This window comes from Apodemus sylvaticus, chromosome 1 (assembly GCF_947179515.1).
Source record: "Apodemus sylvaticus chromosome 1, mApoSyl1.1, whole genome shotgun sequence".
NCBI lineage: Eukaryota > Metazoa > Chordata > Mammalia > Rodentia > Muridae > Apodemus > Apodemus sylvaticus.
Genome location: NC_067472.1, coordinates 59574257 through 59590461, shown reverse-complemented (window position 1 = coordinate 59590461; position 16205 = coordinate 59574257). Strand labels below are relative to the sequence as shown.

The window sequence follows — 16205 nt, the reverse complement described above, 5'->3', positions numbered from 1 at the left end:
TTTACTTTTTATTGATTCTTTGTGAGTTTCACACTCTGTACCCCAGTCCCACTCATCTCCCTGTCCCTGATCAGCCCTTGTCACCTCCTCCCCCCAAATAAAACCCATACTCAAAAACACACACTATAGAAAACTCTCGTTGTAGAGGCTGTAGTGTGTCAGTGTGTCCCACAGTACACCCCTCCATCCTCACGTCTTCCCTTGCAAATGCACATTACAATGAGTCATTGGTCCGGTTGGAAATCTCTGGCGTCTGAGACACCATCAATATTGGATCCCCACTGGCGCTCCTCCAGGTTATCCTGTCGTTGCCTTCAGTCATGGAGATCCTGCAGCTGCGGATCGGATCGGATCGGATCGGATCGGCAGGACCAGCACTTCCATGCATCCCAGTGATTTGCGGATGATACAGATTCTGCAGTGGGCCAATTCAGAGCCCTGGCTCTGGGCCTGGGTGGGGCCTGAGCTGGGCTGCACACAGCTCTTCCTCATCAGCACCTCTAGGGCCAGTTCTCCAGCATTGTTTCAGCTAGGCCATCCAATGCCACCATCAACCAGAGGCCGAGTTACACCCTCAGGCTGGCTTGCCCACACCCACGCCTCCAGAGCCAGCTCCACTGTGCTGCCCAGTCAAGGTGCAGGACCCACTCTTCCGAGTGCTCTCACCAGTGAGGAGACAGAGCTAGGTCTCCTGCTCTCATGGCCTAGGGGCCAACCAACTCCCCTGACTGCTCAGTTGGCAAGGGGAAGGGGGAAGGGCATCACCCCTGCACCCCCACCGCCTCACAGCAGACAAGTGGCAGAGCCTGCCCTCCGTCGCTCTTGCCCTCAGGGTTGGAGCACCCACACCCTCTTGACCAGAACCAGCCCTCCTGTGCTGTCCAGGCAAGGGCCAGGGCCAGCTCATCCGCTCTCACAACCCCCGCGGTCGGCTCTCCCGGCTGCCACAGGTGGCAAGAGGGCAGGAACATGCATCACCACGAAAACCACATCACCTCATGACTCCGTGGAGCCAGCTCTTCCCACCCCACCCCCACCCCACTCTTGCCCTCAGGGGACCAGCTCACCTGTGCCCCCTGTACCAGGGTCAGCTCTGCCTGCTGTCGGGGGTGGGGTGGGGGGCAGGGCCTGCTTTCCCCAGAGCTCCAGCTGGTGAGGAGCAGGGCTAGCTCTCCCGTGCTCATGACCCTGTGGGCAGCTTTTTGGACTGCCAGAGTCAGCTCTCCCCACCCTCACACCACAAGGGCCCGATCTCCAGAGTGCTGTCGCCAGTGAGGGGCAGGGCCAGTTCTGCACAGCCCTTGGACAGCCAAATGGTCCCCTGTGGCTGTCCCAACTAAGGACTTCCCCATGTTCTCTAGTAGTACTATGAGCTAAGGATAGCTATACTGACCCTTGCCACTTGGTAGCCATTGACTCAGACTTGGCCCTAAGCAGCAGCCCAGGCTGGGACCTCACCATGACCCCAGGTGGCAGTACTGGCCACTCACAATAGGCTCCTCCTCTCCACCCTCGAGTCTCCAGTTCCTTGTCTTCATACTGCTCAAGCTGTTCCATTTCTCCTCCTCTTCCCTCTGACCACCCACTCATTCCTGCACGTTGTGGCTCCTGCTGCAGGCTGCCCTGCAGTTGGTGGACCCCTGGGTAACATCCTCAGTCTTTGCAAACTGGCATCAAGTGTGTGTGTACAGCCTGCCTGTGCTGTGAACCAGAGGGCGGGTCTGTGGGTGGCATCATGGTACAGGTCTCTGTCTTCCTCCTCCCTCATTACACTGTGTGGTGATAGGCCGGTGTCTGTGTATCTATGGCCTGCCTGTCCCATGGGACAGAGGGCAGGTCTGTGGGCATTTCCCCTGCTTGCACAAAGCTGGCATAGCAGGACACAGGTTTCTGTCTTCCTCCTCCTTTGCTGTGTTGCCTGGATTGATTTGATTTTTATGTGTCCTAGACATAAACAGCTCTGTCCACCGAGCCAGGCATCAAATTAGGATACACAAAAGACTGCTACATGCTCTAACCCTATAAAGTTAGACTGCTATGAGGACAGCGAGGTGTTGCCTTGCCTTTTGCTGAGGCTGGGGGGATGCTATAGTATTAATTGAAGAGGACCTGATAGCCATAGGTGTGTGTCACTAACTGGTCATTGCTGGATCAGGTACTTACTTAGGTGAACTTCTATACTGGCCTGTATGTGTTGTGTTTTATGACTGAACATTTGAGGAAGTGCTCGCTTATGGCCAAGTTCATGGAGGCCTTGGGGGAACTCTCCCAAGCTCCTTGGATGTATGGATGTTTTACTTCCCGCCCCGGGACTCTGCACACCCCAGCACCTTCTCCTCAGGCTTCCAGCTGGCCCTCCAGGGGTGCCAGGCCTCCAGTCCCACAGACTGGCCCCCAGCAGCCATGCCTGAGGGTGAACTTGCTTTAGGTGCTTTATGGAGAGCTATTCATTCTACCACAGTAGCTGCTAATGGTAGGTGAGGAGGAGCACAGGGTGTCCGACCCACACACAGCCTGTGGAACACATGCGGCTAAGGATCTGAAAACAGCCCGGCATAAATTATAAAATTGCTCTGTAGCAGTGAGGAGGTTAGGAGACAGCTTTCAGGAGTCTGTTCTCCCGCTCTGCCCACAGAATGGGCCACGAGTGGGCGGGCTTAGCAGCGTGCGCCTTTCCCCCTTAGCAATCTAGCTAGCCCAGAATGTTCTTTTTTTTCTTTCTTGAGTTTTTGTAGATAGTAATGTCCTGTTGAAAGTCAAAATGTGAGGCACCCTGCCTACGGTTACTTTCCCTCTGAAGAGAAGGGCCCTATCGCGAGGGGCTCTGGGAATGCCGGCTCTGAGTCAGGGATGAGGACCTTCCCCACTCAGGCCTGGGATCAGTTCGGCTAAGCAGAACTGTGGTGACTGGGCTGGGACTCTGTGACTACTGTTTCTGGGGTGACAGAGCCTCCCACAGGGACATCTGTGCTCATCTGAATAGTAGGGAGCTGCAGATGGCAGTTTCTGCCAGGTGTGGGGTGTGGTCTCCAGGGCAGGAAGAGAATGACAGGACCAGTGTGCAGCCTGACCACTGTGTAGATGGGTCTGGTCAGAAACCTCGGAGTGGCGTGTGTACACACGTGAAGTCAATCCAGATCAGTCTCCTACGACAGGCCACCAAAGCCCAACTGGGCAAAACAATGATTCAGGGGGTGGGGAGTGGGGTGGGGGGGTATTTACAAGAATATAGGGAAGGGGTTCCTCATAGGAGCAGGAATTACTCACAGACAGCTGCCTCACCAAGGCCCACCCCAGCTTGGGTGACAGCCCACAAAGCTGGGAACTTAGAGCACACTGCGACACTCCTGGCAGCTCACACATCGGAGAGTGTCCTTTCCAGGCACCTCGGTTGGTCTAGACCTCTATCTGTTAGCTTGGCTGGTTTCTGCTTCTTTTAGGCAGTTGGCCTCAAGAGACTTCGTTGCTGCTGGTCCTGTCTGAGTCTTACCAGCAGCTCTGTTGTTGGGCTAGTCACAGAGGCACTCAGAGCTTTTCTCTGGCACAGAGGGGCCTAGTAGATCTGGTCAGTTTCAGGGACTTCCACGAGGTATTTACCTTTCTGTTTAAGGAGCCTGCCTGCAGGATGGAATGTTTTGGAGGAAAAGGTTATACAAGAGGTGGGCGTGGGCTGGGGTCCGGGCTTGGGGCTGGGGTCCGGGGCTTGGGGCCTGGGCTGCTGAAGCTTCTTTCCCTCCCTCCTGTGTCCACTGCGGTCTTCATCTACTGCAGGAGTCCACTGTGCTGAATGTCGGTGCAGCGAGTTCTTTCTATCTCAGGAAGCATGGGCACACAGGACTACTTAGCATCCATGAGACTCTGGCTTCTGGAGCAGACAGCTGTGTTGGGTACATTCAGAGCTGTGGGGAGATCTCAGACTTGTACAGAAAAGGAGCCCAGAGCCTGGAGCTTCGTGTGGTCCCTGCCCACTGCCCACCTTTCCTGGCTCTCACTGAAACTTCCCCACCCACATCCTAGATGCCATGAAATCTGCAGGGTGTGTGTGTGTGTGTGTGTGTGTGCGCGCGCGCCTCTCTATGTATTTGTATTGTGTGGGGGGGGGTCATGTAGGTCAGAGGTCAACCTTGGTTGTCATCCCTTGTACAAGCTACCTTACTTTTTGAGGCAGGATTGGCCTGGGTAGATCCCTTGGCGAGGCAGGCTGCCCGTTGAGCCCGAGGGGTGGGTCCTCCTGTGTTTGCCTCCCAGTGCTGTGCCCCACCATGCCTGTCTTTTTTTTTTTTTTCTTAAATTGAGCTCAGATTTTCATTCTGTGCAACAAGGGAAGTACCTCACTGTCTGAGCTGTCTGCAGATGCAGACGCTTTGGTATCTGTCCTACCGCTCTAGGGGATTCCTGAAGAATTACTTAGTTCTGGAGGGTGACGTTTGTTCTGAATGAGGCCTTGGTAGGGACAGTGATGGAGTAGGTACTAGAGTGTCTCCTTCCACACCGATGGCCCCAGCTGTGTGTTTGACCAGAGCAGGATTCAATGCTCAAGACAACAAACCAGGTAGTGGTGGTGCACACCTTTAATCCCAGCACTTGGGAAGCAGAGGCAGGCAGATTTCTGAGTTCGAGGCCAGCCTGGTCTACAAAGTGAGTTCCAGGACAGCCAGGGCTACACAGAGAAACCCTGTCTTGAAAAACCAAAAAATAAAAAGAAGACAATAATGCTTGTGTGTGTGCCTGCATGTGTGTGCATGTGTATATGGAGGTCAGAGGTCAACTGTTTTAGCATCTGTTCGTTTTCTTTCCACTTAAACATTTTAGTTTATTATTACTGTGTACATGATGTGAGTGAGAGAGAGTAGGGACACAGCGCACCACCGTGTGTGGTGGGCAGAGGATGGCTTTTGGAACTCAATCCTTTTCTTTCACCTTTTTTTCTTTAATTAAAAGAAATGTAGGTGTGTGTGTGTGTGTGTACATGTGTGCAAGTGTGTACAAGTGTCCTCAGAGAGCAGAGGTGTTGGATCTGCCTGCAGCTGGAGTTTAGGTCGATGTGAGCCAATGATGTGGGTGCTGAGCACAGAATTCTGGCTCTCTGAGAGAGCAGAGTGTACTCTTAGTCTGGGAGTCCCCCCTGCAGCCCACACCTTGTCTCAGAGCCCCCCCACCCCCCGCAGCCCACACTTTGTCTCAGAGCCCCCCCTGCTGCCCACACTTTGTCTCTGAGCCCCCCCTGCAGCCCACACCTTGTTTCTGAGCCCCCCCTGCAGCCCACAGCTTGTCTCAGAGCCCCCCCCCCTGCCGCCCACACCTTGGTTTTGAGGTGGGGTCTCTCACTCTGTTGTACTGTAGACTCCACCGCAGCTGTGTCTGTGAGCTTAAGGCCAGCTATTTTCTGCCCCACCTCTTGCTGAAGGAGTTGTAGATTACAGATGTGCACTACCACACCTTCATTCTTACTGAGCTCTGGGCACGGAGCTGAGGGCATTAAGGATCCACGGCAAGCACCTTTGCGCACTAATTCCTCTCTGTGGCTCTCACCTTGGTTTTTGAGATAGGGTCCATTACCAGCCCCAAAGATGCACTGGTCTCTGCCTCCCCAGCACCAAGATAGAAAGTGTACTCCACTGCACCCAGAGTTTTATATGAGACCAGGACCCAATTCAGGCTGTTTTATGCAAGCACTTCACCAACTGAACCACTTTCCTGTTCTGTTTGTGTGTGTGTGTGTGTGTGTGTGTGTGTGTTGTTTGTTTTAAAAGACAGTTTCTTACTTCTGTAGGTCTCACAGCAAACGTCCTGCCTCAACTACTCAGAGACTAGGACTGTAGATGTGAACTACCATGCCCAGCTGAAATAGTTTTTTTTTCTCCAAGTGATATGTTTTAGCAGGACATGGTGGTGCCCACATTTTTAATCCCAGTACTAGGGAGGAAGAGGCAGGGGAATCTCTGGGAGTCCAAGACCATTCTGTTTTACAAACAGAGTTCCAGGATAGCTAGGGCTACATACAAAGACCCTGACTCAAAATAGAAGACAAAACAAAAAAGATAAATTTATGCATTAGTTTTTAAAACTTATTTATTTTTATATTTTTGGATATTTTGTCTGTATGCATGTCTATGCACCATGTGAGTATCTGATGGCCAGGGAGACCAGAGGAAGGTATCACATCCCTTGGGACTGGGGTCACAGATGGCTATGAGCTGCCATGTGGGTGCTGGGACTCTGACCTGACTCACTTAGAAGAGCAACCAGTGGCTGGTGAGTCGTCTAGGAAGAGAAGCTCAATTTAAATTTCTATTTATTTGTGTATGTAAGTGTGTATGTGAGTGTATATCTGAATGAGTGTGTGTGTGTGTGTGTGTGTGTGTATGTGCGCGCGCATGCACAGCGCACGCACGCACACACACCACGTAAAAAGTGCAGTGCCCACAGAAGCCAGAAGAGGCCATCAAATATCCTGAAACCATAATTACAGGTGGTGTGAACTGCTTAATATAGGTTCTGGGAACTGAACTTGGATCTTCTGGAAGAGCAGCAAGCACTCTTGATGACTGAGCCATTTCTCCAGCCTCTGAGACACTATTTTTTAATAACAGCCTCAGTGAGGTATGCCTATGCTATTTTATATGAACTTGACACAGGCTATAGTCAATCATCTGGGAGGGAGTGTAACTGCCCACAGTTACATCGAACAGGCTACCTGGAAGGGAAGCTGGGGATGTATGGGAAGGTGGCGAAAAGAGACGGAGACCAAGACAGCACCTGCTATTCAAGGCTTCAAAGTTTAATGAAGAACTTCAAATATATAGGCAGGGGGAAACCCTTACCCCAAAGGCTGGAGGTTCTCAGCAGAACCAGTTCAGTTGCTCCACAGGTGGCTAGTGTTTCTCTGGAAACTGCAGGTCCTTGAAGAACAATGGGCTTCACCTTGGTCTGAGCACTGCACCTTAGGTGGAGGGGATTATGGCTAACACAGGAGTTCCTGCTCAAAGGCTGGGAGAGGAACGTCACCTTGGTCGATGTCAAGTTCCTGCCAGGTGGCATGGCACCTCAATAAGGCTCTCTACAAGGGAGGAGGGAACCTCAATTGAGAAAACCCATAAGATCGGGCTCTAAAGGATTTTCTTTATTAGTGAGAGATAGGGGAGGGCCCAGTCCCAGCCTGTTGTGGATGGTGCCACCCCTGGGCTGATGGTCCTGGGTTCTATAAGAAAGCCGACTGAAGCTGGGCGGTGGTGGTGCACGCCTTTAATCCCAGCACTTGGGAGGCAGAGGCAGGCGGATTTCTGAGTTCGAGGCCAGCCTGGTCTACAGAGTGAGTTCCAGGACAGCCAGGGCTACACAGAGAAACCCTGTCTCAAAAAAAACAAAAAACAAAAAACAAAAAACAAACAAACAAAAAAAGAAAGCCGACTGAGCAAGCCATGCAGAGCAAGCCGGTACGCAGCACAAACTGTGGCCTCTGCACCAGCTCCTGCCTCTAGGTTCCTGCCTGGTGTGAGCTCCTGTCCCAGCTTCCTTTAATGATATACTGTGATACAGAAGCCTGTGCCAGATAACCCCTTTTCTCCCCAGCTTGCTTTGGTCACGCATTTCATCGAAGCAGTAGAATCCTGAAACAATGGGTAATTCACATAAGTAATCCACCCATCGAAAGTCTGTGATTTGGTGATTTTTGATTTATTCACAGCATTCTAATCAGTTTGGGAACATTTTTATCAAGCCTCCCAAATACTCCTTCTAAGTGCTCATCCAGCCTCCCCCGTCCGTCCCTGGCCACTCCGATCCTTCCTTCTCTATAGGTTTGCTCTGTTCTGGACGTGTCCTGTAAATGGAGTAAGGGAGTTTGGAGTTTGGCGTCCTTGGCTCACTGCAGTGCTGGTTTGTTCTGGTTTTAGGAGACAGGGTCTCCTGTAGCTCAGGCGAACTTCTAGCTTACCCTCTAGCCAAGGATGCTTTGCACATTGGATCCCCTGGCCTCCTCTCTCAAGTGCCGTGACCTCAGGAGAGAGCCACCAGGCCTAGGTCCTGTGGTACTGGGATGGACCCCTGGGCCTTGTGGATGTAAGGTGACCCCTCTGCCCCTTGAGCCGTGTCCCCAGAGCCTGGTGCTTTGCTTTCACCCCTGTCACTGCATGTGTTGGTGCTGCTTTCCTTCTTAGGGTCAAAGAGTCATGTTCCTGGCATGTGACTGCAACAGTTTACCCACTCCCCTCCTCCTGTGGAAGGGCCTGGTTGTAGTTTCCTCTCCTGCTGTGAAGGGACTCCTGACTGTTCCTGTAATTTTGTCTGTCATGACCATGGGTGTATAGGTTTTCCTGTGAACTTGTTTGGTTATCTTAGACAAGGAGAAGTTGATGGGTCCCATGGGTTGTAGTTTTGCTTTTTTGTTGTTGTTGTTGAGATAATGGTCATTTAGCCCAGGTTAGCCTGGAACTCACTGCCTGGAATCAGCTATATGCTTACTTAGCCTTTCAGGAAAAGACAGGCTGTCTTCCAGAATGAGCCTACCCTGTCACATTTCTTTGACAGAGGCAGGGGAAGCTCCTGCTCTCTCAGTGTCCTTGGTAGCACCTGTCACTGATTATTTGCATTCTAGCCATTCCTGTGGGTGGTGTGTGCTGTGATTTCATTTGTACTTCTTGGTGACTTCCGGAAGCAGTCTGAGAATTTGAAGTAGTCTATGAGGCCAGCATGGAGGCTGCTGCTGCCTCATTAGATCTGCGGGCCTGAGTTTCTCAGACTGGTGTTTGGTTTCTGGCACCAGTGCCTGCTTAATGGCTTGGAGCGGGGAGGCTGTGAAGGCAGAGCGCATTGCTCATGCATTCCCACAGAGCAGCAGGACTGCCTGCTGTCAGGGGAGCAAGGCCTTGATTAAGTTTAGGCAGGTCTTTTAGTCTCTGGGTGGCGGGGTTTTATGTAGACTACATGGGTCTTGAATTCACTGTGTAGCCAAAGATAACCTTGAAGAGCCTCTTGCTTCTACATCTCTAGCGTTGGGTTTATAGGCTTGTGCAGTCACACCTGGGAGGTTCAGGTGGTTCTGAACACTAAACGCAGGCCGTGTGACAGGGATATTTCACCCTGGAAAGGACATCATAAATATTCTCAAGTCCCATGATTGTCCTGAGGGCAGGTTTGGTTTCTGGCCAATCATGGGGTGTGTGACTTTGGATAGAATTGTTTGCAACAGTGTTTAATCCACTGCTATTAACAACCCCCTTGTGGCTGGGGAGACGACTCAGTGGATAAAGAGCTTGCTGGGCAGGCTTGAGGACCTGAGTTTGAGCCTCAGTGTCCATGTAAAGTGCTGAGAACAGCAGCGCAGGCCAGTAATCCCAGTGCTGGGGTTGGTGGTGGGAGCAGGATACTTGGGCTCACTGACCACTGGGCCAGCCAGCTTGCTCCAGGCTCTGTGAGAGACCCTGCCTCCAAACAGTAAGCTTGTAAGCAGCAGCAGAAGACATCTAGCCTTGAGCTCAGGTCTCCAGGTATATATATATATATTCGCACACCCACGAACACATGTACACATACATACACACAACAGAAAAGTTTACATCAAAATAGTTCCCTGGTGTTTTAAAAATTCACTAATGTATTAATTGGGTTTGTTTTTGTTTTTGTTCTTGCTACAAGATATGTCTGTAGCCCAGCCTGGAATTCACTGTTGAGCCACAGGCTGGCTTTGAACTTCAAACAACACTCCTGCCTCTGCCTTATAACCAGGGGGATTCCAGAGTGGGAGCCACTGTGCCTGGCTCACCTTTGAGGGTGTGTAAAAGATTGGCCAGGTGGCCAGTCACAGAGCCCTGTTCGCCAAGATTGATGCCTTGGCGGGGTGGGGAGGGTCTCTTGTCTGTCTGCCAGCCCCACGATTGCTGCAGATGTGGGCAGCCTGCCTAGCATACCCTGGCCTCCATCCCTGGCAGTGCATAGACCAAGAACAGTGCCTCATATCTGTGGTCCAGCACTTGAGAGGAAGATGAAGAAAGACCAGGACTAGCAGATGTCAGCCCCTTTGCCCCACCCAGAGCCATGGCCGGGCCTTGTTGCCCTCTTCCTGCCTGCCACAGATGAAGATACACTAGAACTTCCCTGGGGCTCTAAATTATCTCCACTACCAGGCTGTTTCCTCCTCAACCTTTTTGAGGTCAGAACAGCGCTCAAAGGCCAATTTCCAGGTGTGCCTCCCACGAGCATTGTCCTCTTCCTCCCACATCCACCTGTCCCTAGGTGTCCTCGGTGACACTGTGACATTTCCAGCACAGCAGGTCCACGGGTGAATTGTCTGCTGTCTGCTCCCCCCACCTCAAAGGTGAGCCAGGCATAGTGGCTCACACGCTGTAATCCCACTAGTTACAGGGCAGGGGTGGCTTCGCAGAGCACATGGTTCAAGGCTGGAGGGTCCCTTTGGGCAGCTTGTCCAGCCCACAGGTCTCAGACCCGCGCAGTAGGTTGGCATCTTCATCTTCACTCGCACCACACTGGGCCAGGGCTGTCCGCTCTCCTTTCCAGAGTGGCCTGCTGAGCTTTGTGGTGCCTGCCTGGCCCTCTTTCTCCCACATCCTAACTACTCTGCAGGCATTGCTTGCTCTTTGCCTCTCATCTGTGCCCACAAGAGGGCAGGAGGGTCTAGGTCCTTACCTCACTGGTACATGGGAGGCAGCCAACAGGTATTTGTTGAACGAACAAGTGATTGACAGTTGACACCATCTCATTCTGCAGCTTAGGCTGGTAGGTCAGTCAAGCTGGCCTCAAACTTGTAGCAATCCTTCTGCCTCATCCTCCTGAGGTGCATGCCACCACACACAGCTAGCTTTGGTTAATATCTTTGAGGTGTGTGTATGTGTGTATGTGTGTGTGTATTTTTTAAATTTATTTTGCAGTGCTGGGGTTAGAACCCAGGCCTCACATATGTTAGCAAATGATCTACCACAGAGCTACATCCCCATTTCTGCTTGTTGATGACAGGTAGCCCAGGCTGGCGCCTAACTTTCAGTATAGCCAAGGATAACTTTGAACTCCTGATCTTCTTGCCTCCATCTCCTGAATGCTGGAATTACAGGCATATGCCACCACACACATGATGCCCAGGGCCCATGCAATCTAAACGGGCATTCTTCCACCTGAGCTACAGCCTAGAACCCTGACTGCTGATTTTCTAAAAAGGTACTTATTTAAGTTTTACAAAATCTGAGTATTTTGGCTACATGCATATTTATGCAGCATGTGTAAGTCATGGCCAGAGAGGACAGAAGATGGTGTGGGATCTTCAGGAACCGGAGATCCAGACGCTTGTGAGCCACCCACCTTTAAATGCCAGGAACCAAACGCAGGTCCTCTGTAAGACCAGCAAGTGCTTTTAACAGCTAACCCATCTCTCTAGTCCTGATACCTGTTGGTTTTGACAGGTTTCTCAGGCTGTCTGAGCCTCAGTAGGAAAGTTACCATCTAATGAAAACACACCCAAGAATTAGATTTTATTATTGTTCTGCATAGTTTTTACCTGATTTTTTGTTTGTTTGTTTTTCGAGACAGGATTTCTCTGTGTAGCCCTGGCTGTCCTGGAACTTCCGCTGTAAACTAGGCTGGCCTCGAACTCAGAAATCCTCCTGCTTCCGCCTCCTAAATGCTGGGATTAAAAGCATACTCCACCACAGCCAGTGTTAAAAGCATTTTTATTTATTCCGTGTTGGGGGCAGGGCATGCGCACCACAGTGTTGTTGTGAGGGTCAAAGGACAGCTTTGTAGAATTGGCCCTCTCTGTCTGCCTTTCCTGGGTTCTGGGATGGAGCTCACATTGTCAGGCTTTGGAGGAACAAGCTTGTCCAGCCAAGCTATCTCACCACCACACGTGGAGTCTCTATAGCACTGTCCAGAGCTGGAGGCACAATGGTCCTGTCTGAAGGTCAGGGTTCAGGGCGCTGGGGGCTTGTCAGTGGCTGCTCCTGGTGTCTTCACAAGAACTGAAGGGGAGGGGCTGCAAGATTTCATCTCTGCCATTCAGGTCAATGCATAGTGATGAGTGTCCTTAGCTGCCTGAGGATGCCTTTGGAGGTGTGGCTCTGTGGGGCAGGCAGAGGGGGTTGGTGGTAGCATGAGCCCGCACCATCACCCCAGACCTCCAAATGGGGGCTGCACAGGTGAGGAGTGTGGAGTGACCGGTGGCCCTGTATCTGTTGACCAGAACGAGGCTGTTGAGCCAAAGAGTTCACTCTGAGAGGGCCTTCTCAGGCATCAAAGCTATCTCTTGCCCCTCCTCTAGGTCACCACTCACGATGGCAGAGGCTCACCAAGCTGTAGCCTTCCAGTTCACAGTCACCCCTGACGGCATCGACCTCCGCCTGAGCCATGAAGCCCTCAAGCAGATCTGCCTGTCAGGGCTGCACTCCTGGAAGAAGAAGTTCATCCGATTCAAGGTTGGTTGGTTGATCGTCCCTGCAGCACTTGCTTGGGGTGTTTAGGGCACCTCCTGGCCCCACTAATGGAGCAATGTGTCTTAGGTGGGTCTCTGACAGAGCAGTGGTCTCCATGCTGGCTAAGGCTTGTGGAGGACACAGATAGATAAGATGGCCTCGCAGACTCAGAGCTCCTTCTTAGTGTTTGGTTTGGGGCTTTTTGTCTGCTGTTTTAAGATATGGTCTCTCTGCATCCCTCATGCTCCGGGAACTCACTCTGTAGACCAGACTGGCCGTGAACTCACAGAGATCCTCCTGCTTCTGCCTCCCAAGTGCTGGGATGGCAAGCCCAAGCTACCATGGCCCGGAAGGCAACTGGAGCTCACCAGGTCAATGTGAAAAAGGCCAAGCACCTGAAGGCGGAACAAGGGGCCCACTTACGGGAGGCAGCGTCAAGATAGGGACACAGGCCTGCCTTCTGCCCCACAGCTGGATCTCTTGTACCTTACTGAAAAGGGTTATTTTCAAACTTTAATGAATTTGTGTCTTACTTGTTTAAAGAAAAAGGTCTCCTGTAGCTCAGGCTGGCCTGGAATTCTCCATGTAGCTGAGGATGGCCTTGTATACCTGGCTCTTCTGCCTCTGTCTTTCCTGGTGCTGAACCACAGGTATGCCTATTGGGCGTTTTATTAGGTTTCTTAGGGTTTGGCTGGCTTCAGGGATGGAGTCCAGGGGTTTTCTCAGGCAGTCAAGCCACCTCTTGAGCTGTAGCCCCAGTCTGGTGGTTTAGTTGTTGTTTTTCTTTCTTTTCTTTCTCTCTGTGTGTTTGTTTATTTTTCAAGACAAGATTTCTCTGTGTAGCTGACTGTCCTGTAGACTCTGTAGACCAGGCTAGCCTCAAACTCGCAGAGATCCTCTGCTTCTGCCTCCCAGGTGCTGAGATTAAAGGTGTGTGCCACCATGGTGGATGTATTTATATATTTTTAATTTTAATGAATTTATTTACTTATTTATGCTTGTATTTTTTGCCTTTTTTTATTCTATATATATTTTATTTACATTTTTATGCTTGTATTTTTGAAGTAGGGTCTCATTCTAGTCCAAGCTAGACAATCATCCTGCCTCTCCTCCAAACTGCTAGGATGACAGATAACACAACACGGGCCTCTGAGAACCTTGTTTTTTTGTGACACACATAACTAAGGCTGGCCACAAACAGTATAGTGAGGGATGACATAGAATTCCTGGTCCTCCTGCCTCTACCGTCTGGGTGCTGAGATCACAAGCATGGGGTTTTAGTTTTCTTTAAAAAAATTGTTTTACTTTTAATTATATCCCCGTGTGTCTGTGTATGGGTAGGTGTATCTGAGTCGCAGGTGCCTGCAGAGGCCAGAGGCATTGTGTCCCCTGAAGCTGAAGTTACAGGTGGTGACCTATAGATACCTGATGTGGGTGTTAGGAATTGAACTCCGGTCTTCTACAAGAGCAAGTAGTCTTAACTACTGAGCCTTCTCTAGTTTTTAGAGAGGACGTGTTTTTAATTGAAAGGTTTTCTTCTTGGTTTTGTTTGCCTATATGTACAAGGGTAGGGGAGAGAGAAATAGAAAGAGAGGAGCGTGAGTTAGTGTGTGTGTGTGTGTGTGTGTGTGTGTGTGTGCACATGCATGGAGGCCCGACCTTTCCAGCGGGTATCTTCCTCTATAGCTTCATTTATTGAGCTGAGTCTTTCTGAACCTGAGGTCACTGCCGCCTCTGGCTGGTCTAAGGTCTGGCTGGTCTAGTTAGCCAGCTTGCCTCTGGATCCCTGGAGTTACATACAGGTGGGTGCCGTTCCTGCCTGGCTTGTACATTGATTCTAGAGATCCAAAAGCCAGGCCTTCCTCCAGCTTGTGTGGTAAGTGATTTACCCAGTCAACCTTGTTTAACGTTTTTGAGACAATATCTGACCCTAGACAGGCTGCTCTGTAACTATAGGCAGTTCTCCTGTCTTAGCCTTTCAGGTGCAGGGAGGGCGTGTGAGCCCCCACACTGCGCTTGCAGGGTTGTTGTTAATATCACTGTCATTGAGTTAGGGTTTCACCGTGCATTCATGGCTGACCTAGAGCTCGCTCTAGAGACCAGGCTGGCCTCAAACTCACAAAGATCATCTGCCTCTGCCTCCCAAGTGCTGGGGTGAAATGTGTTTGTCCATTTACTGCCTTCCAAGTGCTGGGATGAGATGTGTTTCTCTATTTATTATGCTGGGTGGGGTGGCACATGTCTCTAATCCCAGTACTCAAAACACAAACAAAAAAACCAACAAAATAGAATTAATGTTTTGTAAGACTCAAACATCCAACAAAACAGAGAAAACACACCACCTCCTTCTGGTTCCCAGAGCTGGCAGAGTCTGGCCCATGTTGAGTTATTCCAGCCTTCCCTCTTCTTTTTTTTTTTTTTTAAAGTGTGTGCTATTTGATAGAACAAAAAAAGATTTATTTATTATATGTAAGTACACTGTAGCTGTCTTCAGACGTACTAGAAGAGGGCGTCAGATCTCTTTACTGATGGGTGTGAGCTACCACATGGTGTCTGGGATTTGAACTCAGGACCTTCTGAAGAGCAGTCAGTGCTCTTAACTACTGAGCCAGCCCCTAACCCCTCTTCTTTAGACCAGTCTTTTGAATTAGGTGGGCAAGACTGCAGCCTACCTGATGACCTGAGTTTGACCCAAAGTTCCACAAGATAGAAGGAAAGACCTGACCTCCTTTGTACTATAGGGTCTTTGTATCCACCTCTGCACAATAAATAAATGTAACAAAAATTATTTTAATTCAAACTTTATTTTGCTGGGTTAGTTTGCAGCAATAGTATGGGAGCTCCTGTAAACACATTTTGACTCCAGAGCAGGGCAAGGGGGGGGTTGGGGGCTGGGACTCCTGACTGCCAGATAGTGGTAGACTGGGAATGGGGCCTCATAGTGCCCCAGGCTGTCACTCACCATATGGAGACCTATGTGGTAAGTCAGGCCCGGCTGTTCTTACCGACACAGTCCCTCTTGGGAAATCTCTCAGGATGCATTTGGGCCCAGAAGTCAGGGGAGAGAATAGACTGTGTGAAGGTGAGGCAGTTGAGACTCCAGGAAGAGACCCAGTTACTAGGCCCTGGTCTTTGGTGGCCTGCACACAGCATCTTCTCCCTGATGCCTGACATCCCAGCTGCCTGTTGCCACGGGGCTGCTGACAGACAGTGATGGCGACCTCAGGGCGGGTGCTGCTCACAGCCCACGTGTCTTTCCAGAATGGCATCATCACTGGTGTGTTCCCCGCGAGTCCCTCCAGCTGGCTTATCGTGGTGGTGGGTGTGATATCATCCATGCACACCAAAGTGGACCCCTCCCTGGGCATGATTGCAAAGATCAATCGGACCCTAGACACCACGTGAGTAGCCCAGCCCCACCCTCCGCACCTTGAGGAAGATGGCGGTACCTCTTCTGCTGACTGTCCTCGCTCTGGACTGTCTGCTTACGATGCTACTGCTGCTCTTCCACACGAGTCCTCTTGGCTTTCTTGACCTGCTATTGAAAGTTTGCAGACACTCTGCCCTTCCTCTGGAGACTAGGCTAAGAATGGCAGAGGCACGGGGACCTGCCTTCCAGGTGTCTGTCTCCCTGAGGTCAAGCTGTGGCAGTAGATGGAGCCAGCGGTGACCTCAGAGGGCATCTCTGCCCCAGAAGATGGCTCCCAGTGTGGCTGTTGCCCTGGAGTTAGTCCGTCCAGTGATCTGGTCCTCTGATCTTTCTGCCACTCATTGCATAGGGACACTTCA

At 51.0% G+C, this 16205-nt stretch overlaps 1 protein-coding gene across 2 annotated transcripts in view; it reads left to right on the top strand.

Annotated features, from left to right (window-relative positions):
* Cpt1a (carnitine palmitoyltransferase 1A) overlaps positions 1 to 16205 on the top strand; it is a 62182-nt gene that overhangs the window by 13098 nt on the left and 32879 nt on the right. For both annotated transcript variants that reach the window (XM_052194249.1, XM_052194238.1), the window contains 2 exons: positions 12266 to 12419; positions 15678 to 15817. In XM_052194249.1, coding sequence (XP_052050209.1) covers positions 12279 to 12419; positions 15678 to 15817 — 281 coding nt within the window. In that variant the 5' untranslated portion in view covers positions 12266 to 12278. The remainder of the gene's footprint in view (positions 1 to 12265; positions 12420 to 15677; positions 15818 to 16205) is intronic.